General features: G+C 41.9%; 1 protein-coding gene across 1 annotated transcript in view; it reads left to right on the forward strand.

Moving 5' to 3' along the window:
* The window catches only part of LOC134285574 (tachykinin-like peptides receptor 86C), a 545,193-nt gene that overhangs the window by 214,680 nt on the left and 304,802 nt on the right, over positions 1-25,711 (forward strand). The window contains exon 4 of the mRNA XM_062846624.1: positions 11,630-11,764. Coding sequence (XP_062702608.1) covers positions 11,630-11,764 — 135 coding nt within the window. The remainder of the gene's footprint in view (positions 1-11,629; positions 11,765-25,711) is intronic.

Raw genomic sequence — 25,711 nt, forward strand, 5'->3', positions numbered from 1 at the left:
CGTTGTGATTTCCACTAGGCTTAGTTAGCCCAATCAAGAATCGAGAAATTGACATGGTAGGAATGTTTGTCTTTGAAAAGATACTCTTCAAAACACCAAAGAAATCTGTGAGCTAATGCAAATGTTCACTCCACGAGTAGCATTTTACCGCACTCACCCCCTTCACTGTGAGTGCGTAACGCGTGATCCCGTGTGTGTTAACCGAGGGCATGTCCGTTATCGCAAGTTCATGTCGTCCATCATGCTTCGGGAGAAGAAGAGGTCGTTCGCTGGCTGGCTGACTAGCTGGCTTTATCCAGTGACGAAACCACAAATTGTGATAATGACCTTTTTTCGCGCCTCGTGGTTCCCGCGCTGGCTTTGTGTACTAGTATAGCAGAGAGTAGGAGTAGCTCGTCGACGACGGTGGTTGTTTCAAGTGCGAGTGCGTAATTATGCTGCTGTTTTCGGATGGCATTGCGATGGTAGACAGTGGAATCCATAGTGTTTGGTGCTGATGCTGTTGTTGCTGCTACTACCGCCGTAAAGCGATGCGGAAACGTTGCGGAAAACCGCAGGATGAACTTTACGTCTGAGTTAGTTTGGTGAAATGTGAGACAATTGGGCTTTTGATTTAGGAAGTGCGGCTGAATGAGCAATCCATTATGGCTGAAATTCTGGAAATTAAGCGTCTCATTGCTTCAGATTGAACCATGCTGTGGGAAGTGTGTACCTTAACACTTAACCTCTTTGCTTACTACACAGCATCATTAAGGATATCTACTATGGACGGTGTACGGAACTACGAAAGGTTTCCAGGTGAACTTCCAAGCTCGCTCAATTCCCCCTGCTGATTTGAAGAGATGAGACGTTTTTCCATGTCTAACAGTTTTCCTTCTTTTTAGGTGTGAAGATTTTCCCAAGTACTCCCAAGGACGGTGAAAGTTTGTTTGATTCGCATTGGAGATTTTGTAGCGCTATGTTTTGTTTTATGCGGATCCGTGATCGTGTGGCTAGTGTCACCAAGCTTTTAGTCGCATCGTGCTGAGGACCGCGGGTTCGATTCCCGCCACAGCTGTAAGGAAAAGTTTGCAGCAGTGCCACTGCGCGTGGCATGCTAGTCTGTTGAACGGTCACAGAACATAGTCTAGGGTACTCAAAAAGCCCCAAAGCTGGAAAATTCGTGGTACATGAGTTGAGTTGGGTAATCTAGGTGATCCAAACTACTCTGGAATTCATTTTCTTAAAATCTACAACATCTACCATCATTTGTGTTCACTCTGTTAAAGAAATTTAGTCACGTTGATGTCCATTAGACCTCGCAATACTATGAGCAGTTCGATAGTGTGGTAATTGGATATTCTGTGAAATACAAATGGCCTCCTCCAATACACTTTGAGTTTGGGTTACGATATCTTCATACTGTATCATGCTTTAATTTAGAAAAAATATACTATACTGCTCTATACTGCTGATGGAGTAGCAGTACATAACTATAATGCTTCTGGTACATTAATGGGATATTCCAGGTTTTCCAAACTATTCTGGAAATAGAAACTTCAATATCTTCAGACTTTACTCGTGTTTCTCTTCACTCTATCGGCATAATTCTTTCACAGTTGTGTCTGTTGCACCTCAACATATTACGAGTGTTGCTATTTGGGTATCCTTACTTGATACTTGGTACTTGATGGGCTACAACTCGTAGCGGTGAATCTACGCCGAATGAAGTATCCGCCTCCACTGGCCTCGGTCCTGGGCCAATTGCTTCCAGTCGCCCTGAAAGTTTGGAGTCCTTAGGCCCTCTTCAACTGCCAAAAGCCAACGTGTGCGCGGCCTTCCACGAAGCCGACGACCCCTTCCTGGTTCTCTGCTGAATATAATTTTAGCTTGTCGTTCCTCCGGCATACGAGATACGTGTCCAGCCCACCGCAGCCTGCCGTGTTGTATGCGCTTCACTGTATCCATCTCTTTATATACCTGGTACAATTTGTAGTTCATGCGACGCCGCCAGATGCCGTCCTCCAGTTTACCGCCGAGTATTGTTCGCAGCACTTTACGTTCGAAGACTCCAAAAGTTCTCCGATCAACTTCTTTCAACGTCCACGTTTCATGACCATATAAAGCGACCGGGAGAATCAGAGACTTGTACAACGCGAGTTTTGTCTTCGTTTACAGCCTGCGGGACCTCAGCTGGTTTCGCAGACCGAAAAAGGCCCGATTTGCAGCCGCAATCCGTCTTTTCACCTCGCGGGTAACATCATTATCGCACGTCACTAGAGTACCAAGATAAACCAATTCATTCACAACTTCAAACTTTTCCCCACCTAGCACCACTTCGTCACCACTACCACGGCCGGACCGACATTGAACACCAGCAATCATGTACTAAATCTTTGTGGTGTTAATCGTAAGTCCAATCCTCGCAGTCTCCCTCTTAAAAGGTACGAACGCCTCTTCCACGGCCCGACGGTCGATTCCGATGATGTCGATATCGTCCGCGAAGCCCAGGAGCATATGCGACTTCGTGACAATGGTTCCGCTCCTGTGCACACCAGCTCTCCTTATCCACCTTATCGCTCCTTCCAGTGCTATGTTGAACAGTAAGTTCGAAAGAACATCGCCCTGCTTCAGTCCGTCAAAGGCTACGAACGATGACGAAATTTCCTCCGCAATCCGTACACTTGATTTCGATCCGTCAAGCGTCGCACGAATCAGTCTAATCAGCTTCGTCGGAAATCCATGTTCGATCATAATCTGCCATAACTCGTTTCTCTTCACTGAATCGTACGCCGCCTTGAAATCAATAAACAGATGATGGGTCTGCAAGATGTACTCCCGAAATTTATCGAGAATCTGCCGCAGGGTGAACATCTGGTCCGTTGTTGATCGGCCCTCACGAAATCCTGCCTGATATTCGCCGACGAAGGACTCCTCAATCGGCCTCAGCCTGTGGAACAGAACTCCGGACAAAATTTTGTACGCCGAATTGAGGAGTGTTATTTCTCTGTAATTTGCGCACTCCAGTCGATGCCCTTTCTTGAAAAAAAGGCAAATGAGACCATCCAGCCAACAAGCAGGCAGTTCTTCCTCCTCCCATATCTTCAATACGGTGTAAGAGTTGATACAGCTGCTCACTACCGTGCTTGAGAAGCTCGGCCGGGAGTTCGTCCTTTCCAGTAGCCTTGTTGTTCTTCAGTCCCCTAATGGCTGTCTTGACCTCGTATAGCGTTGGAGGTTCCACAACTTGTCCGTCGTCGTCGATTCGAATTCTGTCCGTTGCTCTTCCACTCCCACCGTTCAACAATACCTCGAAGTGCTCTCTCCACCTGGCAGCCACCATTGTCTTGTCTGTCAACAAGTTTTCTTTACGGTCGTTGCACATGACAGGAGAAGGCGCTGTTTTTCTCCGCACGCCATTGACAGTTTCGTAAAATCTCCGCATATCATTCTGTTCCATACTCTCTTGCGCATTAGCAATCACATTTTCCTCGTGCTCTTTTTTCTTTTAGCGGTGGATTCGTTTTTCGGCTACTCTTGGTTCCCTATATCGCTCCCTGCTCTGCCGGGTCCCCGATATCAACATCCGGCTTCTGGCAACATTATTCTCGTCCGTTACCCTCTGGCACTCCTCGTCGAACCACCCGTTTCTAGGTCGTCTTTGAGCAGTACCTATCACCTCCCGTGCTGCTGTACTCATCGCTCCGTGGATAGACTCCCACAGAGTATTGAGATTATCGCTCTCGTTGATATCACTTATCCGCGTGTCCAGCATCGGGTGGAAGTCAGCTACCGTACCGTCTGCTGAAAACCGCTAGATGTTGAAACGCATCGACCGCCGGTTCCTAGAGTCCGACACGGTTGATAACCGAGCTCGAATCTTACTAACTACAATATGGTGATCTGAGTCGATGTTGGGACCTCGAAAAGTTCTAACATCAATTACATCCGAGAAATGTCGGCCATCTACCAGCACATGGTCGATTTGGTTGCAAGTCTCGCCGTTTGGGTGTCTCCAGGTATTTGGGTATCCACTGGCATACAAATGGACCCCAATGTATTTTGAAGTATGTGTTGCAATATCTGGATATTTTTATTGTAGCGAATGTTTGCGGAATATAATATACGCTACTCTTAGAGCCTCACAGTGCAATTCTGATAACTGATCAGAAATCCAGAAGGAATTCTAGGTGGTTTTTGTTGAAAAATCTCTAGATGTATTCCTAGAGGGATTAAGACATCTCTGGCAACATTCCTAGAGGGATTCTTGGAGGAATTTTTGACAGAAAAATTGCAGCAGGTCTATGAGAAATTCTTATTACCGTTCCAGTAGGAACTTTTGAAAGAATTTCTGGTCGAATATTTGAAGGAATTCTTAACAGAAGTCCATGAGTACTATCTTTAGAATATCTTGGAAAAATTCCTGGAGGAATATTTGGAGCAATTTTTAGAGGAATTCTTAACAGAACTCTAAGAGTAATTCCTGGGTAAATTCTCAGAGGAATCCCTGGAGTATTTTTTGAGGAATTCCTGGAGGACTTCCTGATGAAATTTCCAGAGTAATTACTGGGGGAATTTCTGGAGGAATACTTTATAGAATTCCAAAAACATTTTTTAAGGGATTCCTGGAAAGATTTCTGAAGAAATTCCTGGAATGATTTCAGGAGAAATTTTTGGCGTAACTCCTTAAGAAATTATGGGAGGAATATCTGATGAAATCACTGAAGGAATTCTCGATGAACTATCAGAATAATCCCAGGAGTTTCTATCTTGGGAAATTCCTAATGGTTTTCTGAAGGATCGTAGAGGTATTCAAGGATAAATTATTGAAAATCCTTGAAAATCCGTGGGGGAATTCCTGGAAGAATTCTTCTTGCAAAAGAAGTTTCCTAAAGAATTCCTTAAGTATTTTGTGTAGGATTTCTTTGATACTTTTCTTGAAGAATTCCTGGAGGAATTTCTGGAGAAATGTCTGAAACAAAACTCTGGAGAAATTCCTGCAGGGATTTTTGGAGAAACTCCTAGAGAAATTCTTGGAGGAATTCCTGAAGAAATTCTTGGAGGAAGGCTTGGAGAGTTTCTTGACAGAAGTCTTGAAGGAATTCCTGGAGAAATTCTTGAAGAAACACCTTGTCTGAAACAAAACTCTGGAGAAATTCCTGCAGGGATTTTTGGAGAAACTCCTAGAGAAATTCTTGGAGGAATTCCTGAAGAAATTCTTGGAGGAAGGCTTGGAGAGTTTCTTGACAGAAGTCTTGGAGGAATTCCTGGAGAAATTCTTGAAGAAACACCTAGAGGGATCCTGTGTGGAATTCTTGGCAGAAGTTTTAGAGAAAAATCTAGAGAAATTCTTGGAGGAATTCCTGGTGGAATTTTTGAAGTAATACTTAGAGAAATTCCTGAAGGAATTCTTGGAGGAATTTATTAGCGTTCTAGTAGGAACTCTTGAAAGAATTTCTGAACGGATACTTGATGGAATTCTGAACAGAAGTCTATGAGTAATATCTCTAGTAAATCTTGGACAAAGTCCAGGAGGAATATTTGGAGCAATTTTTGGAGGAATTCTTGAAGAAGTTCCTGGTGGGATTTTTAGAAGAATTCCTAACAGAACTTTAAGAGTAATTCCTGGGTAAATTCTCGGAGGAATCCCTGGAGTTGTCCCAGGAGTTTTTTTGAGGAATTCCTGGAGGACTTCCTGATGAAATTTCCAGAGTAATTACTGGGGGAATTTCTGGAGGAATACTTTATAGAATTCCAAAAACATTTTTTAAGGGATTCCTGGAAAGATTTCTGAAGGAATTCCTGGAATAATTTCAGGAGATATTTTTGGCGTAACTGCTTAGGAAATTTTTGGAGGAATATCTGAGGAAATCTCTGAAGAAATTCTCGGTGAATTATCAGAGCAATCCCAGGAGTTTCTATCTTGAGAAATTTCTAATGGTTTTGTGAAGGATTGTGAAGGTATTCAAGGAGGACTTCTTGAAAAAAAAATCCTTGTAAATCCGTGGAGGAATTGCAGAAGAAGTTTCCGGAAGAATTCATGAAGTTATTTGTGTAGGATTTCTTTGAAACTTTTCTTGAAGAATTCCTGGAGAAATGTCTGAAACAAAACTCTGGAGAAATTCCTTTTGAGATTTTTGGAGAAATTTCTAGAGAAATTCTTGGAGAAATTAGGGGGGAGGGGGAATGCTTGGAGAGTTTCTTGACAGAAGTCTTGGAAGAATTCCTGGAGAAATGGTTGAAGAAACACCCAGGGGGATCCTTTGAGGAATTCTTGGCAGAAGTTTTAGAGGAAAATCTAGAGAAAATCTTGGAGGAATTCTTGAAGTAATACTGAAAATTTCTGGAGGGATTCCTGCAGGAATTTTCGGCAGAATTCCTTGAGAAATAGCTGGAGGGATTCTGTGAAAAATTCTTGGTGAAAGCCTTGGCGGAATTCCTGAAGGATTTTCTAAGAACTTATGGCGGAATTCTTGAAGAAATTCCTGAAGATATTCGTGGAGTTATTCCTGGAGCAATTCGTGGAGGAATTCTTGGAAGAATTTCTGGACGAATGCTTGGAGGAATTCTTGGAAGAATTTCTGGAGGAATTCCAGGAAGGATTCCTGTAGGCATTTCTGGAGTAATTTCTGGAGGATTTCCTGTAAAATTTTCATAAAAAAAAATCCGAAAAAAACCAGAGGAATTATCGGAGCAATCCCGAGATAAGTTCTTGAAGTAATTCCCAGATTAATCCTCTGTGTAATTCCTAATTTTTGGGGATTTCCTAGAAAAGTTTATAAAGGAATTCCGGGTACTTTTGAAGAATTTTCGGAGGAATTTTCGGAGTAATGCCAGGAATACTTTCTGGCAAATGTGCCAGGATTCCGGTGGATCCAGGAAAAAATCATGAAGAAATTTTTGGAGGAATCCTCGGAGAAATTCCTGGAGGGGATCTTGGAGTAAACGCTTGGCAGAAGTGTTTGAGGAGTTTCTGAAGAATTTCCTAGCAGAATTCCTATAGAAAAGAATTCCTGAAGGATATTTTAGGAACTTTTGGCGGAATTCTGGAAGAAATTCCTGAAGATATTCTTGGAGTAATTCCTGGAGGAACTCGTGCAGGAATTTCTGGAGGAATGCTTGGTGGAATTCTTGGAAGAATTTCTGGAGGAATTCCAGGAAGGATTCCTCTAGGCATTTCTGGAGTAATTTCTGGAGAATTTCCCGGAAAATTTTCGTAAAAAAAATCCGAAAAAACAGAGTAATTGTCGGAGCAATCCCGAGATAAGTTTTTGAAATAATTCCCAGATTAGTCCTTTGTGTAATTCCTATTTTTTGGGATTTCCTAGATAAATTTTTAAAGGAATCCCTGAAGGTAATTTTAAAGAATAGCCGGAGGAATTTTGGGAGTACTGCCAGGAATAATTTTTCTGGAGGAATTTCTGGCAAATGTGTCAGGATTCCGGTGGATCCAGGAAAAAAAAATCATGGAGGAATTTTTGGAGGAATCGCTGGAGAAGTTCCTGGAGAAATTCTTGGAGAAAACGCTTGGCATAAGTGTTGGAGGAGTTTCTGAAGAATTTCTTGGAAGAATTCCTATAGAAAGGAATTCCTCAAGGATTTTTTTTAAAGAACTTTTGGAGGAATCTTGTAGAAATTCCTGGAGAAATTCTTGGAGAAATTCCTTGGAGGGATTCTTGGAAGTTTTTTAGGCAGAAGTTTTTGAGAAATTCCTGAATATTTTTGTAGAAATATCTGGAGGAATACTTGAAGGAATTTCTGGAGGAATTCCAAGAGAAATTTTTGGAATAATTTCTGGAGGATTTTGTGGAGAAATTTCTGGAGAAAATCCTGAAGAAGTCCCTTGAGGTAATTCCAAGAGGAGTTCCCGTAGGAATCCCTAGAGCAATTTTTAAAGGAATTTGTGGAGGAATTTCTTTATAAACTCCTTGAGGACTTTATGAAGTAATTCCTGGAGTTTTTCCTGAAGTACATAATTCCAGATGGAATTCGAGCAATTTCTGGACGAATCCTTGAGAAATTCCTGGAGATCGTCCTGGAGGGATTACTTGGAGTATTCTTGGAGGTATTTGTGGAGTGATATCTAAAGTATTACTTGGAGGAATTCTTGTAAAAATTGAGCTGGTGGATTTCCTGGAGCAACTCAACATCTCAAAATATACCAACAAACTAATTTCTGTGATTTGGAAAGCAAAAGCCTCCTAATCTTTGAATAATGTTTTTCTATTGACAGTTTCTCCGCCCTCACACATATTTTACTTGAATTCATCTTTATTTTGCTACATGTCTCTCACAATCGCTACATCTATTTCAGCATATCTCGTAATGTTATGAGGTAAAACAGATACAATCGTGAAAGAATTGTACTGATAGAGTAAAGAGACACATGAGTAGAGCCAGCGGGCCTTGAACGTCTTTATTCCAGCGGGCCTTGAACGTCTTTATTCCAGAATAGTTTTAATGACCTAGATCAATAAGTGAATCTTGTAAAGTTATTTTAATTGCAATCGCAGGCACTTGCTATAATTATTGCGTAAATTATATTCGACGAGCATTCCCTTGAATGAAAATGTACTGAGATATACAGATTTTACGATCCATACATCAAAATACTCGGAGGATCATTTGTAGGCATAAATAACAACACCTAGAGATTGTCGTAATATTATATGAGATACAACTGAAACAATCGATAAAGTACATAAAGAGATTCAAGAGTCTTAATTCCAGAATAGCTCGGGTGATCTTGATCACCAAGTGAATGTTGCTAAGTTATCAGACTTGTACTTTGAGGCTCTAACATTCGTAACAGTAGCCATATCTGTTATACTAAGTAACGTTGCATAATCAACCGCAGTTACTGGAGAAATCTGAACTCTACTAGCTTATTATAAATCTATGAGACATTAAGGACCGTCCAAACTGTTCTGAAGTCCTTCAAATCTACAAGAAAAAGTTTATGTGTTTTCATCATTAATAATAGCATCGCATAATCTGCTGAAATCTGTGAAGCTCTTGAAATCTGAAATGTCATTTAGAGACACTATGGGAATGTCACATGTCAGCCAAACTCTCTTTGAGTTCAGAACTTCAGGTCTACACTCGTAACATCAGCTATATCTGACATACTGTGTAACGTTTCATAATCAACCGCGGTGACTGGATCAACCTGAAGTCTACTTTATATTATTATGAACCTTTGGGACATTGAGAGTCGTCCAAACTATCCTGAAGTTTAGCTCTTGATAGTAACAGTAGTTATTCTCACAGTGAACTTAAATCTGGAATCCCCCTGGCATGTCATGTGTAATTTCAAGATAGTTTAGAGATATTCCAGATCAACAACACTTGCGGAAACCATCGCTTCAGGTCTACACTTGTGATAATAGCTTTTGCCACTACGTTAAGTAGTGTTACATAATCCACTGTACTTTAGTAGTTAGAGGAACAATAAGCGTTGTTATATATTTTTGGGATATTATGGGCTTCCTTACTGTTATGAAGCTTAGATGACAGAAAACAACCACTGTAACTTTCATAAGACTTAAGTAAGTACTGGACATGATAGATTACAAATCGTAGCTTTTAATGAAAGACGTTACCGTTACACCCGAAGACTTTAGGACACTCAAGAACAGTTTGGATGACCTAAGATATCCCAACTGAACTAAAACTGTCTATTATCCTTTCAGAAGACTTACTGGACATGATAGACTACAAATCGTAGCTTTGTTAGATGAAAGAAAATACTGTTACACCCGTAGACTTTAGGATCTAAACTCAAAAACAGTTTGAAAGACCTAGGATATCCCGACTGAACTAAAACTGTCTACTACCCTTTCAGAAGACTTACTGGACATGATAGATTACAAATTGTAGCTTTGTTAGATGAAAGAAAATACTGTTACACCCGTAGATTTTAGAATCTAAACTTAAGGACAGTTTGGATGACCTACGATATCCCGACAGATCTGATATTGTCTAGTAACCTTTAAGACGACTTACTGGACATGATGATAGTTTACAAATCTTAACTTTGTATAATGAAAGAAGTTACCGTTACTCCCGTAGACTTTAGGATCTAAACTCAAGAATAGTTTGGATATTCTGCTTATTATTCTTCCGTTTTTATGCTATTGACCACCAAAACTAAAGAAAAACGTAGAAAAAACTCAATAATAACGCTTGGCAAAAATCCGGCTTCATAGGGTTGAAACAAAAAAGATATTGTAGTTCATCAAAAGATGATCGTCCCGTGTGTTTACGGGTTTAAGGTTACCAAAAGTATCCTTGGAAGATTTTTTTAACTCTTAATGGCCCGGGTATCCAGCGCCCATTTAAAAAGCACGGTGTAGAAAAAAAGCAAAAAGTTTGTCGGACACATAACGGTTAATGATGTTATTTCCTATAAAATCTATGGAACAATTTTGAAACAATGTTGTCTGATTTTTCCCTTGATAAAAGCCAAATAAAGCTGGACGAAACGTCGGGTAATGCAAAACTAGCCGTTTAGATTGACCCTAGACTGAGGAAGCCAACATACCTATGTACATTTGTATTTAACGTATCATAGAAGATTTCGTTACGTAAATTTCTGTAAGAATTTATGAAGGACACCTTCCTTGGATTTTCCTTGTTTTTTTTATCTTAAGGAATCCCTGGCTAATTTTCTGAAGCAAGCTTTGGAGGAATTTCTGAAGAAATATTTGAAAAACTGTTTAAAAAAAGTCCTGGGAGAATTTCTGAAACAATCCGTGGATGAATGTCTGATAGAATTCATGGAGAGGCTTCTGAAAGAATCCATGGAAGAATTTCAAAGGAAACCTAGACAAATTCTTGGAAAAATTACAAAATGACCAGAGAGAAATTTATAAAAAGATCCCTCAATAATTTTCTGAAGGAATGAAAAATTTTCCAGCAAAAAATCCTGGAGGCTAGTTTTTTACTTAAATAACAGAAAGTGCAAATTTTGGGTTTATCAATCCGTATGGTTTGGGTTGGCCCTCATAAGAATCGTAAGCTCAAATCTCACATGAGCTGTGGACTTTGTCCTAATTCAACCAATAATTTACTTATCTGTAAATATGTAGGTTGAGGTATTCGATATTCATAAAAAATGAGTTTGGAAAAATGGGATATTCTAGCATGTTGACCTGTTTAAATGCTGTGAAGCTTACAGGGCATCTGGATAAAGGACATTGTGCGCTGTGAAAACATAATTCTACCTTTATCATCATAAAATTGCTAGTTATCCTCTGTTATCCTGCTCAACAACACATGCAAGAGTTCATCCAAAGCCTTTCTTCCATAGACTGATAGGTACTCGATCAGTGATTGCATTTTCCCGTCTATTGTCCACAATTTTCTCGCTTCATCAAGCAGTGTCAATCACATTTGTCTCGTACACGGAGATTAGTTTACTCATGCGTTGTGATCGTCCAGATGTCATAGGATTTTCCATCAAGCCAATTAGTCAGAGGCTAAGCGGCAGTCGCCTCTCCCTGCTGGTGCACATAAACGTATTAATTTTTCATCATCCATCTCCTGTACATGTCACACTCATGTGCCACTGCCTGCAATGCTGCAAACCGATAGCGATTATGTAGTTTGAATCAGAAGAAAACTTCCCATCTTGTTTGTATCCTTCCAGATATATTGCCATCGTGCATCCGCTCCGGCACAGGACGTCCCGCAAAAAGGCCCGCCTCTTCCTGTTGATCATTTGGGCGCTGAGCTGCATCCTGGCCGCCCCCTGCCTCATGTACTCCACTGTGATGACAAAGCGGTAAGTTTGTTTGCCTGGATTACTCATGCTCGGTGGGAAGATTGGGTCCATTGTCATGATTCGGTCGGTCCGGTCGGTAAGTGGTGGTCATTTATCGTCCGTCTATTTGTCATGACACCCTTCGAATCATTTTGTATCATTGGAAGGTGATGGGTAGGGTACATTGGAAAAAATCATCGTTCGGTCCTGGAATGAGATAGGGTATTGTACCATTTGGACAGGTGTACCTAGTTTGGGTATTTTCCACTTATAACTTAGTCAAGTCTGTACACAAAAACTTATTTTTTGGTATACAATGAGATACGTACGGTATCTAACTCTATGCAAAACTTCAAATCAGTTGGTATGAAATTGGGTTTGTTACAGCGGAAAGTACCCAAAATAGATCACCTGCCCAAATGGCACACGACCCTTCATGACGAAACAAAATTATTACTACAGTCCACTTTTGACGGTTGATTACTACATCCTTCGAAAATTGATCATGTAATGGAGTCTTGTAAGATATTTCAGCACGAAAAGTCATGTTTTCTTACGGTTTCGAGAAAATTCTTCACAGACCCCAAGTATCGTTCCCGATGTTCCATTCTTCTGGAGACCCTTCCCCTGTTCATCCTGATGAAGCCTCCTGTTGAAAATCGTTCCTTCTTCTGCTGAAGCGTTACACCCCTGAAGCCCTGTTCTTGATGTCCTACTGATTCTGCAAAAGGAGATCCTGGTGATACGTCGTCCGTTCTGAAGACTCGTCCAGTTATGGACTATGGAGTCCCATCCCTTCTTCCTTGAAGCCGAAATCTGCAGGGATAAGGACGGGAACCTCCTGGCGGACAAACGTGAGGTGATCGAAAAGTGGAAGCAGCACTTTGACGAGCACCTGAATGGTGAAGAGAATGTAGACACGGGGGATCAAGGCAACGGAGGAAAATGACTATGTTGGTGCAGCAGAGGACGGAGTTAAGGATGCCATCCACCAGCTTAAAAACAACAAAGCGGCTGGTAAGGACGGTATCGCAGCAGAACTCATCAAGATGGGCCCGGAAAAGTTGGCCACCTGTCTGCACCAGTTAGTAGTCAAGATCTGGGAAACCGAACAGCTACCGGAGGAGTGGAAGGAGGGAATAATTTGTCCCATCCACAAGAAAGGCGACAAGTTAATGTGTGAGAACTTTCGAGCGATGACCATTTTGAATGCCACCTACAAAGTGTTATCCCAGATCATCTTCCGTCGTCTTTCACCTAAAGTAAATGAGTTCGTGGGAAGTTACCAAGCCGGTTTCATCGACGGCCGGTCGACAACGGACCAGATCTTCACCGTACGGCAAATCCTCCAGAAATGCCGTGAATACCAGGTCTCAACGCATCACCTGTTCATCGACTTCAAAGCGGCATACGACAGTCTCGACCGCACAGAGCTATGGAAAATTATGGACGGGAACAGCTTTCCGGGGAAGCTTACCAGACTGATAAGAGCAACTATGGACGGTGTGCAGAACAGCGTGAGGATTCCGGGTGAACTATCCAGTTCATTCGAATCCCTACGGGGACTACGACAAGATGATGGACTTTCCTGCCTACTATTCAACATCGCCCTGGAAGGTGTTATGCGACGAGCCGGGCTCAACAGCCGGGGTACGATCTTCATGAAATCCGGCCAATTTGTCTGTTTTTACGGATGATATGGATATTATTGCTAGAACATTTGGAACGGTGGCAGAACAGTACACCCGCCTGAAACGTGAAGCAGTAAAGGTTGGACTGGTGGTGAATGCGGCTAAGACAAAGTACATGCTAGTAGGTGGGACTGAGCGAGACAGGACAAGCCTTGGCAGCAATGTTGCGATAGACGGGGATACTTTCGAGGTGGTAGAAGAATTTGTCTACCTCGGTTCCTTACTAACGGCTGACAATAACGTGAGCCGTGAAATACGAAGGCCCATCATCAATGGAAGTCGTGCCTACTATGGGCTCCAGAAGAAACTGCGGTCAAAAAAGATTCACCCCCGCACCAAATGTACCATGTACAAGACGCTAATAAGACCGGTGGTTCTCTACGGACACGAGACACGGACGATGCTCGAGGAGGACCTGCAAGCACTCGGAGTTTTCGAGCGACGCGTGCTAAGGACGATCTTTGGCGGCGTGCAGGAGAACGGTGTGTATCGGAGAAGGATGAACCACGAGCTCGCTGTACTTTACGGCGAATCCAACATCCAGAAGATGGCCAAAGTTGGAAGGATTCGGTGGCCAGGGCATGTTGCAAGAATGACGGACAACAACCCTGCAAAGCTGGTTGGCTACTGATCCGGTTGGTACAAGAAGGCGTGGAGCGCAGAGAGCACGATGGGCGGACCAGGTGGAGCGTGATCAGGCGAGCGTTGGGCGTGACCGACGTAGGAGAACTGCAGCTGCAATTCGAATATTATGGCGGTAAATTGTTGATTCAGTGTTATCATGAATTTGATGTTGAACTAAATAAAATGAAATCAATGAACTTACAAAAAATGCTTCCATGCATGTACCAACTTTTAAAATTTGTATAATTATGTAGATTTCTGAGATGTTTTTAACAATCATTTTTTTTTAATCCTGTAAAAAATCCTAAGAACAATAGGGGATGTTATATATATCTTCATTATAAACATCTGTACATGATTCTTGAAACGGATTGAAAAAATCACCGCTTTTGCAGTATTTTCGCCCCCTTCGATCCGATTTTCGCTCACTCTGGGAATCACTGTACCCATCTTTCATATTCAAGTGAAAAAAACGCAACATAAAGTTATAAGATAAAAAAAATCATTAAATTTGCACAAAATGGAATAAACATTGAACGCTTTTTTTTTGGTAACATCGCTGCCCCCCTGGACTGGCTTCATGGCCCCCCAGGAGGTCGCGGACCACCGGTTGGGAACCCGTGGTTTGGGCACAATCATGTTTGTCTTCGTATATGCGCCAGCTTTGGGCAGCTTTAAATCGATGTTCGCAGTATCGATGTTTTTGTTCCGATTAAGCGATTTTTTGAATCGATGTTGAAGCCCCACGAAATTGATCGAACCAATTTTTGCCTTTCTCGTACACTAAGTGTACTGGAAAGGCTATATGTTCACTAAAAAATGACTTTTTGATAGAAGGCCCAGATGGGCGAGTCACATATACCAATCAACTTAGCTCGACGAGTTGAAGTGATGTCTGTGTGTGTGTGTATGTGTGTGTGAGTATGTGTGTGTACAAAAAAACTCACATCACTTTTTGGCAGTAAACCTCAACTGATTTTAATGATCGACGGTTCATTCGATGCCCATTGTTTCCTATTGAAAATGGTTCGAATCGGTTCAGCCGTTCCGGAGTTATGGCCATTTAGGTGTTCCGGATCGGTACCCCAGGAAGGGGCCAGATATGAAAATGCCACAAAAACATGCATGCGACACATCAGACCGCGGCTTTTTCAATAACGTGACGAACCGTTAGCAGGAAAATACTCTCAGTCCATATCTGAACCGGTAATGTTCCAGAATCGGCTCCGGATGTCCCACCGGAAGTGACCACATATAAAAGTGAGCCAAATCCATGCATGCGACACATCAAATAGCGGTGAACGGTAAGCAGGAAAATAGCCTTAGATCACAGGTAGTGCTCTGGAGCCGGTTGCGGATGTCCAGCCGCAAGTGGTCAAATATAAAAGTGAACCAAACCTATTGTAAACCACATTATAGCTGGTGCTATCGGAAAACGATACGCACACATTTAAGTCCATTTTTCCTATACTCAAAACTGTATGAATTCGGAGAATATAATTCAGTCTACTTTTAGCAAGCAAACGAGCGAGTTCGCTTTGATCCGTCGATCCGAAATTCCCTTATGTTTGTTGGGGTCTGTGATTCTGGGGTAGCGTCGGGAAGTTGGTCGCGAGGTCCTTGAGTCAACGTTGAAGGTTGACCAAGTTCTGTTGTTTGGACGTAGTTTACAAGCTGTAGACAGGATTCACAGCCGCGCGTGATGAAAATCGGGTCGTGATCGCGGTGAAAGTAGTAGACCTCGGTGGACAATAGTGTCACACAATAAAACTACGTGGACAATGCAAAGGGCTCCAGGGAGGAATCATCGCGCCCGCCGCCCCGAATTTATATCGACGGTGATGAAATCGAGGCGGTTGAAGAATTCGTGTACTTGGGCTCACTGGTGACCGCCGACAACGACACCAGCAGAGAAATTCAGAGGCGCATTGTGGCAGGAAATCGTGCTTACTTTGGACTCCGCAGAACTCTACGATCGAATAAAGTTCGCCGTAACACGAAGTTGACTATCTACAAAACGCTGATTAGACCGGTCGTTCTCTATGGGCACGAAACATGGATCCTACGTGCAGAGGACCAACGCGCCCTTGGAGTTTTCGAACGGAAGGTGTTGCGTACCATCTACGGCGGAGTGCAGATGGAAGACGGGACTTGGAGAAGGCGAATGAACCACGAGCTGCATCAGCTGCTGAGAGAACCAACCATCGTCCATACCGCGAAAATCGGGAGGCTACGGTGGGCGGGTCACGTCATCAGGATGTCGGATAGCAACCCGACTAAAATGGTTCTCAAGAGTCATCCGACCGGTACAAGAAGACATGGAGCGCAGCGAGCTAGGTGGGTCGACCAAGTGGAGGACGATCTGCGGACCCTACGCAGAGTGCGGAACTGGAAACAAACAGCCATGGACCGAGTGGAATGGAGGCGGCTACTATGTACAGCAGAGGCCACCCCGGCCTTAGCCTGACCGGTAAGGTAAGTAAAGTAAGAAAAGCTGTGTGGTCCCCAAGTTGGAGTCAAGGGCCATGCTCTTTTCGCAAGAACCGAAAGGCCGAGAAGAAAGAGTGAATGTTTGTAGGATTCTGCGTTGTAAACATCAGGGGTTTTCAAACTGGAGTTTCCGGCCATGCGAATTTCGCAAGCATCTAAAAGGCGATGAGAAAGTGAAAATGGCTTTTTAAATTATGCATCTCAAGCAGCATAATATTATAGGGTTCCGGGTCATTTGGCCGAACACCGAACAGCTTGCGATTGAAAGAAGAAAAAATACTTTGATAAAATATCGGTAGTTTCAACGCCAATTAATCAATCAATATCAAAACTAGAAAGAATAGTCCATGATTGAAAAATGGAAATACTTCTGATGATAATATTGTCATAAGAATGTAAAAAACTTCCTCTGAATTCTTTTGACCATGATTCGGCCAGACGGCTTTCGGAAAAACGACCCTTTCAGCCAACCGGCATTGAAAACCACTGATAATTCAACAAATCTATATCAGAGATACTGACCCTTAAGATGATCAATCTGTAAAACATTTGCTCTTCTTCCTAGCACTTTCGATTCTTGAGTTATTCACGTGGCCCGTGAGTATAGCTTGGTAACCACTGATCTTTGCAATACAACGGCGGTCACCAAAGTGCGGCCCGCGGGCCGCACGTGATGCCCAGTTTTCTATGTTGCCGTAGAATTCCTTAATCTGTTTCTTACGAAAGTTATTCTACTTCTGAAATAATCAAGAATAACATGTTGAATCTAGGTGTGGCAATACGAGCAGTTGAAAAAATGGGCCTGAGGATCACTGCACTACAACTATCTTGTGAAAAGTACATACAGGGGATAGACAAAATGATCGGGACATGCAAAATTTTCACTTTTCAAAAAATGTTCAACTGGCTGTAACTTTTCGAAAAGTGCATCAAATATTCTCAAATTTTTACTGTAAGTTCTTCAACTAGTTGTGTATCAGTGGTCCAAATTTGGGAAAGATCGGGCCATTCTCCACGAAGTTATTAAAATTCTTGGAAAACGTAAAATTATCCGATAGTCAACTTTGAGCTGTTATATCTCCGGATTCAATGAACCGAATGAGATGAAATTTTGACCATTTATGACTTGTATAATGAGCTATGAAAACCCGTTGACGCAACTTAAAACTCTCAACACGGAAGAAAATTATAACGATTAGAATTTTTTTCTAATAAAACACCAAATTATCCAAAATTTCAACATCATTTCAAAGTTCAAGATGCAAATTATAGTTCATTTAATTTTCCTCTAATTGACTTATATATAAATGTGTTTTGAATGAAAGTAACAACATAGCCACCAATAAATTTAAAAAGTAATGGAATACATATTAAAAATAGACCAATTTGCTAATATATCGTGCAAAAAATAAAATCGCTATAACTTTTTCTTTTGTTAAAAATTTCAAATTAAGTTAAATGTTTTTCAGAGATCATTATATAAGTCATAAATGGACAAAATTTCATTGCAATCGGTTCATTGAATCCGGAGATGTAGCAGCTCAAAGTTGGCTATCGGATAATTTTACCTTTTTCAAGAATCTTTATAACTTCGTGGAAAATGGGCCGATCTTTCCCAAATTTTGACCACTGATACACAACTAGTTGTTGAACTCACAGTAAAAATTTTAGAATATTCGACGCACTTTTAGAAAAGTTACAGCTAGTTGAACATTTTTTGAAAGGTGAAAATTTTGCCTGTCCCGATCATTTTGTCTATCCCCTGTACTCCCTGAAGTGCAGAATGCGAAAAACCTTTTCACTTTATCCTCACACCTTTGGTTCTTGAGAAATTCGCTTGGACCATGACCGTAGGTTGAGAACCACTGAACTCAGCAAAACTGCTAAATCATTGATTGTAATTAAATACAGGGGATGGCCAAAATGTTTGTGATAGGCAACTTTTAACGTTAATCAACAATATATTGATACTTAATACGACGTTATATAATGTAATATTTTCTTACGGTGAATTAAGTTATACCGGGTTGAAATTTTTACCCATATAGAGGAAAATAAGTCAAATTTACAATACCACACAAAAATTACTAAATGTGCTCTTTCTTCAATCTAAATAGGCTCTTATATATCTGATTAGAGATAACTTGAGAACAGAAGTGGAAAATCTTTGGATATCAACACTAAAATTAATTGACATTGATGTGAAATAATTACATTTTTTCGAAAAAAAAAATCCAAAAAGTGTCAATCCATGATAACTTTTTTCAACGTTCAAAGAGTACCTATGTTTTAATTGTTTGTGAAGCATATACACATTGTTAGTGTACGTTCAAAATTTTATTCAATTCGGTTCACTGGTTTCCGAGATATGACAGCTCAAAAATGAGTTGTCTAAAAAATAGTGTTTTACCCGAACGGTTCTAACTTTGCGAAACATTAATCAATCGAGCCTAAATTTGTACCAATGATGCACATATAATAGGTTGACAAACAGTCAAAATTTGAGATTTTTAGATGCACTCTATGAAAAGTTACAGCATGTTGAATGTTTTTATGGAAGAAAAAAAGTTGCCTATCCCAAACATTTTGGCCATCCCCTGTAACTTATAACCTTTTCACAGGTTAGGAACTTTGTGATTTCGATCTTCACACACTAATAATAAAACTGGAAAAAAACACTCCCTCGATTTACGCACTAATGGGGCACGTTTGGTGTAGTACTAGATTTAAAAGCGTGTGAGGCAGCCGTGAGGTGAGGAGCTACCAAGCGGCGCCCGAAAAGCTAGGTGGCTGTTTACCCCGAATGTCAGCAGTAAAGCAAGGCACTCGGATCCCAGTCAGGCGTCCAGGAAAGATGGGACGGATGAGCCTCAAAACCCCAGCCTATCCCGAATCGTAAAGAATAGGGGATTGCGACCACTACTGATTGGTCCTCAGCAACCACAAGTTAGGGCGGATCAGGAGGGGGATCCCCCTTGGACGGAAGAGCGGAAGAAAAGGAGGTGGAGGAGCGTAGGGACACCGGGCCTAGGAACCGTTGGAGAGCAGGTGCCAAGCGCGAGAAGGGCAACGACGCGCTCGTAATCAAGACTGAACTTCGGAAGTCTTGAAGGCAATGGGAGCCAACATGCGCACTCGTACAGATGAAATGGCCCTCGAACTCAAGCGCGATAAGGAGCGCAAGAGTGCCGCGTACAAAAATGTGATGAACAGTTCCTTGGCGAGGATGTAGAGATGAGTGCTCTTACAGCAGAGGCGACGCGCTAGAGCTCGTCACGGCACTGCGACAACAGTGCGTGGTGCAGGTGCCCACCGTAACCATTAGGCTACGGAAGGGCCCGGCAAGGTGTCAAGCAACCCGTACCGAGGAATGAGTGATCGAGGGGATGAGAAAGATGCTCGATCGTTATCGTTAACGGGGGGTACCTGCCCAGACAACCAGTCATCGTATAAGATGTTGCATAAGATGATAAAGTGGAGGCCTTATGCGTACATGCCTCCATTTAGGCGCATGTAAAATGTACGCATATCGCCTCCACTTTATCATCTTATGCAACATCTTATACGATGACTGGTTGTCTGGGTGGGTATCCCCAAGTGGTAGACCTCGTTTCCCTTGCTACTCGTGGAATCTAACAATGAGCACAATTAACTTGTTATTTTCTTCTGCTCGGGCTGTGACTTACTTTTAGCAAGTAAGTTCTTATTTGTATGCCAACTGACTTTATATGAGCTACCGGATGTTTACTTCGGATATCTGGAACCAGGATACAAGCCATGAGGCTGTAAAGGCCCTGTAGATGTGCAGGCGATGCCGTGCCGAAGACCATAAGGCACAAGTCCTAATAAGTCCACCCACGTGTTTGATTTGTTCCGGGCAGTCCGTGAACAACAGGTACCCAACGGGTGGTCCAAGATGCCAAGCCTTCAAGAAAGTCTTAGCAAATAAATCACTGTGACTGAGCAGGTAACGCAGCTTATCCTGAAGAAGATCCTGAATCACTGACGCACATCAGCAATTGATTTGTCAGGCAGTTTTTGAGTGGGAGACGGATAACGCCATCATAGCGGACCCATACCGCTGGCAACGGCGATTGGCTAAAGGATGGGTCTGGAATCGATATGAACGACGGCTTAAAACTCCGCCCAGGAGTTGATGTCTACTACTTACGAGGACTTCGTGGTCGCCATAGTCTACTTCTGCAGCTGTTATGTGCCTCCTCGGTGGTCTATCGAGCAGTTTCCACAGATGCTGGACTATATGACGACCGTACCGACAGGAAGAAGGCCGGTGATGATAGGGGGTGGCTTCAATGCCTAGACCGTGGAATGGGGTAGTCGTTTCACGAACCAGCGGAGTCAGATCCTGTTAGGCACTGGCTATATGCTAGGTCGACCTGGCTAATGTCGGTACTAAAAGTACCTTTATTCAGAATGGAGCGAAGTCCATCATCGACGTTTCATTTTGTAGTCTTGGCCTTATAAGTAGCTCGAACTGGTGGGTATACGATGCCCACCGATACACTCACAGCAATCACCAGGTGGTTCGCTACAGTATCAATTACAACAAGGCCAATGCCTCGTAGGTAGAAGACATCATACTTCTATGACAAGGTACTTAGAGAGGCACCCCGACGTGCACCCTTCTCGGTTGAAGCGAGGACGAGCTGGTAAAGGAGCTTTTGCATGCGTGCAATGTGATCTAGAAACGGGAGACCAACGGCGTACAAGCGATTGTGGACCAGCGCTGTGATTGTCTATGCCATAGGTTCCCAAACTGACAGGTCGCGCGACCCCCTTTTGCCAGCTGACATAGTTCTTGCGACCCCCCATAGAAATTCCCTCATTTGTTGTCTGTTACAGTAATAGTAGTTTACGCAACAATTCAATTTTTACAGCACTCGTCGTAATTATCCAACTCGGCAAGCCTCGTTGGATAAATGTACAACTCGTACTGTAAAAATCTTCTTTCTGCACCGAGTTGCGTACAACGTTTTTTGCAATTTCATAAATTACCGCTTGAGGATAGTTTTAACAAAACTTTTTCATCAAACTACACACAGATTGATGTTTATAGCCATGTTTAAGATAGTCTGATCCAAAGCAGGTTAAACTGCGCTGTTGTCACAATTTGTTCAAACTGCGTCGAGAAAGTATCAAGAAGTAGATCAAAACTGAAAACAGTGCTGTAATGGTTCATTACGCAACGCAAATCAGTGCTGTAATAAACCATTACAGCATTGCTAATTTGGTGTGGGAAAGTAGGCCTTTTCCTGGCAGATTTGCGTGAGGTAAAACAGCCTATTACGATGAGAAATTGCAAAAAAATATTTTACTGTCCCTCGCGACCCCCTGAATGAACGCCGGCGACCCCCCTGGGGGGTCGCGACCCACAGTTTGGGAAACCACAGTCTATGGGCCAGGTGGTGTCCCTTAGCGTAGGTAAGGCCTCAGGTCCGGAAGGAGTTCCGAACCTGGCCTTAAAAGTAGCTATTGCAGACGCTCCCGAGGTCTGATAAGCAGAAATGCCTGGACGAGGGAGTGTGGAAGAGGCAGAGCCTGGTTCTATCACCACAGGCGGGAAAGCACCCGGAGAAACGTCGGCATATAGACCAATATGCTTGATCGCCACGGCGGGGAAGGTGCTCGAAAAGATCATGCTCAGCAGAGTGTTGAGGCACACCGAGGGTGTAAATGGTCTCTCGAGTAGCCAGTACGGCTTCCGGAAGGAGAGGTCGACCATAGACCTCGGTCGGTTACAAAAACTGCCGGGAAAGCACTCTAGCGTAAGATAAAGGGGATTCGCTTCTGTGCAGTAGTGGCTCTGTATGAAAGAGGAACGCGTTTAATAGCGTCAGTTGGCCAGCTATTGCCGATACGCTCATGCATCTGGAGATACTTGAGTACCGGTACCTGTACAAGATTCTCTAAAGTTACTTCCAGAATCGAGTACTAGTTTTCGATATGGAGGTGGGTTGGAAGTGCTTTGGGGCTGTCCATAAACCACGTGGTCATGAGGGGGGGGGGGGGGTTCGGCCTATGAGCATTTTGTATGGACGAATAAAAAAATTTGTATGGACAAATGACCCCGCGGGGGGGGGGGGGGGGGGGTTGAGAAGTCCCAAAAAATGACCACGTGGTTTATGGACAGCCCCTTTCACAATACCTCAGGAGTCCCGCAAGGTTCCTTTCTGGGTATGGAATGTCATGTACGATGAGGTGTTGAGGTTAGAGTTCCCGGCCGGTGGGAGTGAAGATCATCGGCTTTGCTGACGACATTATGCTGGAGGTCTACGGTGAATCGATCGAAGAAGTGAAATTGACTACTGCCCACTCGATCCCATTTGTGGAGAAGTGAATAAGATCCATTAAACTGATTTGGTGGTTGTGAACAACCGAAAGTCGGAACAGCAAGCGGTGATCAGTGTAAGCGATAGCAGTATCACTTCAAAGCGCCCCGTCAAACACTTGGGGGTGATGATCGACGATAAGCTTACCTCCGGTAGCTACGTTGATTACGCCTGCAAAAGAGCCTCCACAGTAGGGCGGCCCACACTTATATGAAAAACAAAAATTTTAAAAATGCCAAGTCTTACTTCCTTAATCAGTTGTTATGGATTCCCAGAAGCTACGTTCAAAATTTGAGCAAAACCATTAAAGCCTAAAGGGGCACTCAACAAGCTCAATGTCTGTATGGGAAATCGTGGCCAAATGTATGCAGAAATCTTAAGTTTTGGAATTTTGCCGCAAGGTGGTGCTGTAAGCGTTCAGTACTCAAACCCTTTGGTATTTTTTGTAGGTGACTATATACCAAACAATTTTGTCGAAAACCGCAAAGTGACCCAACGTCTATGAAAAAAGTTATACCCTAGGCAAAGTGAGGCATAGTATTGAGATTTCATTATTGATATTATCCTTTACATGTACCGTAATCCGGGGTCAAATTGATCACTTTAAAACAACTTTTGCGGATAACATCAGTGGCAATTCAAATATTGCCAAAAGAATTTCTGTAAAACCAATACCCTGTGGATCTCCATGGAACCATGTGACAGAATTTTGTTTAGCAAATTTAAACTTTAAGTTAAATAACTCAAAATATCAAAAAATTGGAAATGCCACTTTGGGGCGAAATTGATCAGTACACAATTAGGCATCGGTTGGGAAGGAAAACTTCCTTCTCCGCTTAATTTTGCTCTTCTAAAACTGAATAACGCGTTTAAAATCTTACAACTAGTGAATTTAAGTCTTTAAATGCAAAATTAAATTTTGAAATTTCTTCCTTAAACGCCTAAAGGTAGGCAATTTATTTTGAAATGAATGATTTCTATCACAATAAATGATTATTCCATCATAAAATGAACTTTTTTATATCTATTTCATGCTCTGATTAGCTACATAACTTCCTAACGAAAGTTCCACAAAAATCTTAAAACAGAGAATTTACGGGAAGTCCTATTAGCAATCGATTGTTTATTTGCAATGATTTCAGCTAAATGAGAAATACATTGCAAATTCTTTTAAAAAATAGCAAAACTAACTTTTTTTTTCTAAAAAATTAAAAGTCTACACTCATCTCTAGACAGTTACGAGCCAGATGACGTAAAAAGTTTAAGATCATTACGACGCTTAAAAGTTCCTAGTATGGAATTACAATGTAGTACCCGATTGATCAATTTGACCCCGGTTTACGGTACTGGAAAAATATCTATAATGTTTAACCTCACTTTACCTAGGGTATAACTTTTTTCACAGACGTTGCACAGTGGGAAAAATCGACCCAAAAACGGATCTTTTAACGCCGCTGGTTTCGGTACGTGAAGTTGACCATTTCTGACGTAAAAAAATACGAAAAATCGATTGGTGCTAAATTCTTTCACCGCACGGCACGGGAAGTGGTCCATTTTGCCCCATTTTGCCCTTTTTTCATACAAAAAGAGAATCAAAATGTACTTTCAAACAACCAAAACGACTGTAGGTCATTGAAAATAGCTGCAGGTGTAATTGGAAGTTAGTAGCAATCATAAGAGTACATGAATGATCCTTTTAAATGCTCATTTTGCCCCATATGCCCCAACAACTGCTGGATATCCACATTTTTTCCTAATTATGAGTAGATTTTTAATGTTATTGATTTGAAGTTGATTTGTTTGGCATAAACAAAAAACGCTAGATCTATTATCACCAAAACCATCTACGGGAGTTGTCCGATTTGCCCTATTTTCATGAAAAAATGAAATTTAAAATCTATTTATGAAAAATAAATACTGCTATGGAACAAATTAGAAGCTAACAGTTATCATGTGCATATAGAAAGATAGTTTCCACATTTTACCCCACATGCCCCTAAAACTGCTGGATAATAACATATTTTGTATGGTTTTGTTATATTGCTGGATGCAAAACATGAAGTCCTGGATTATTTTTGATATATACAAATGCGGTTTATCGATTTATAATAGAAATATTCTCAGAATGGTATGAATAGCTGTCCATTTCACCCCAATTTGCCCTGATTTGTTGTCATGTGATGAATAAATTAATTTACCCTGATTTTTGTCATTAATTTCCCTTATTAGCATTGGTACTGAAACCAATGCTATCAAAAAGACATATAGTTACATACTGGTTAACAGCAAGCTCAGCATTCCTAAACCAATGGCCCAATTTATGCGATCGCGCCACTGCAGACATCAGCAATCCGACCGGTGGACTTCACCCAGCTTAGTCAGCAGTTAGGAGTATTGAGTACAGTTGGTAGGCAACTCGGTATCATAATTCATTCAGTTTCTAGATCGCGACGCGTTCGGTTCTTATCGATATCGGTTTAGTTAGTTAGTACTATAATGTTCAAATGTAATTAAGTTTTAGTTCAAATAAATATTTTTTTTCTAAGACCTGTTGGTCTAACATATTTTTGGCGCAGCCGTCCGGAAACGGTTGAGTGAGTTGACGTTAAAACAGTGGTAGCAGAAGAATAATACCCTTCCGCCTAGTGGCCCCGCGAAGAAGTGAAATTTAAAGCATCAGTGACCAAAGGCATAGCCGTCATTGGAGTTGTGGACCCCCCGCCGTCAACCATTTGGAATACCAGCAAGAGTCAACCGCGAACCAAAGGACACGATTGTAAGAGGTGAGTCTGTATCATTTATTATTAGTGAAA

The sequence above is a fragment of the Aedes albopictus genome, chromosome 1 (assembly GCF_035046485.1).
Source record: "Aedes albopictus strain Foshan chromosome 1, AalbF5, whole genome shotgun sequence".
NCBI classification, from domain to species: Eukaryota; Metazoa; Arthropoda; class Insecta; order Diptera; family Culicidae; genus Aedes; species Aedes albopictus.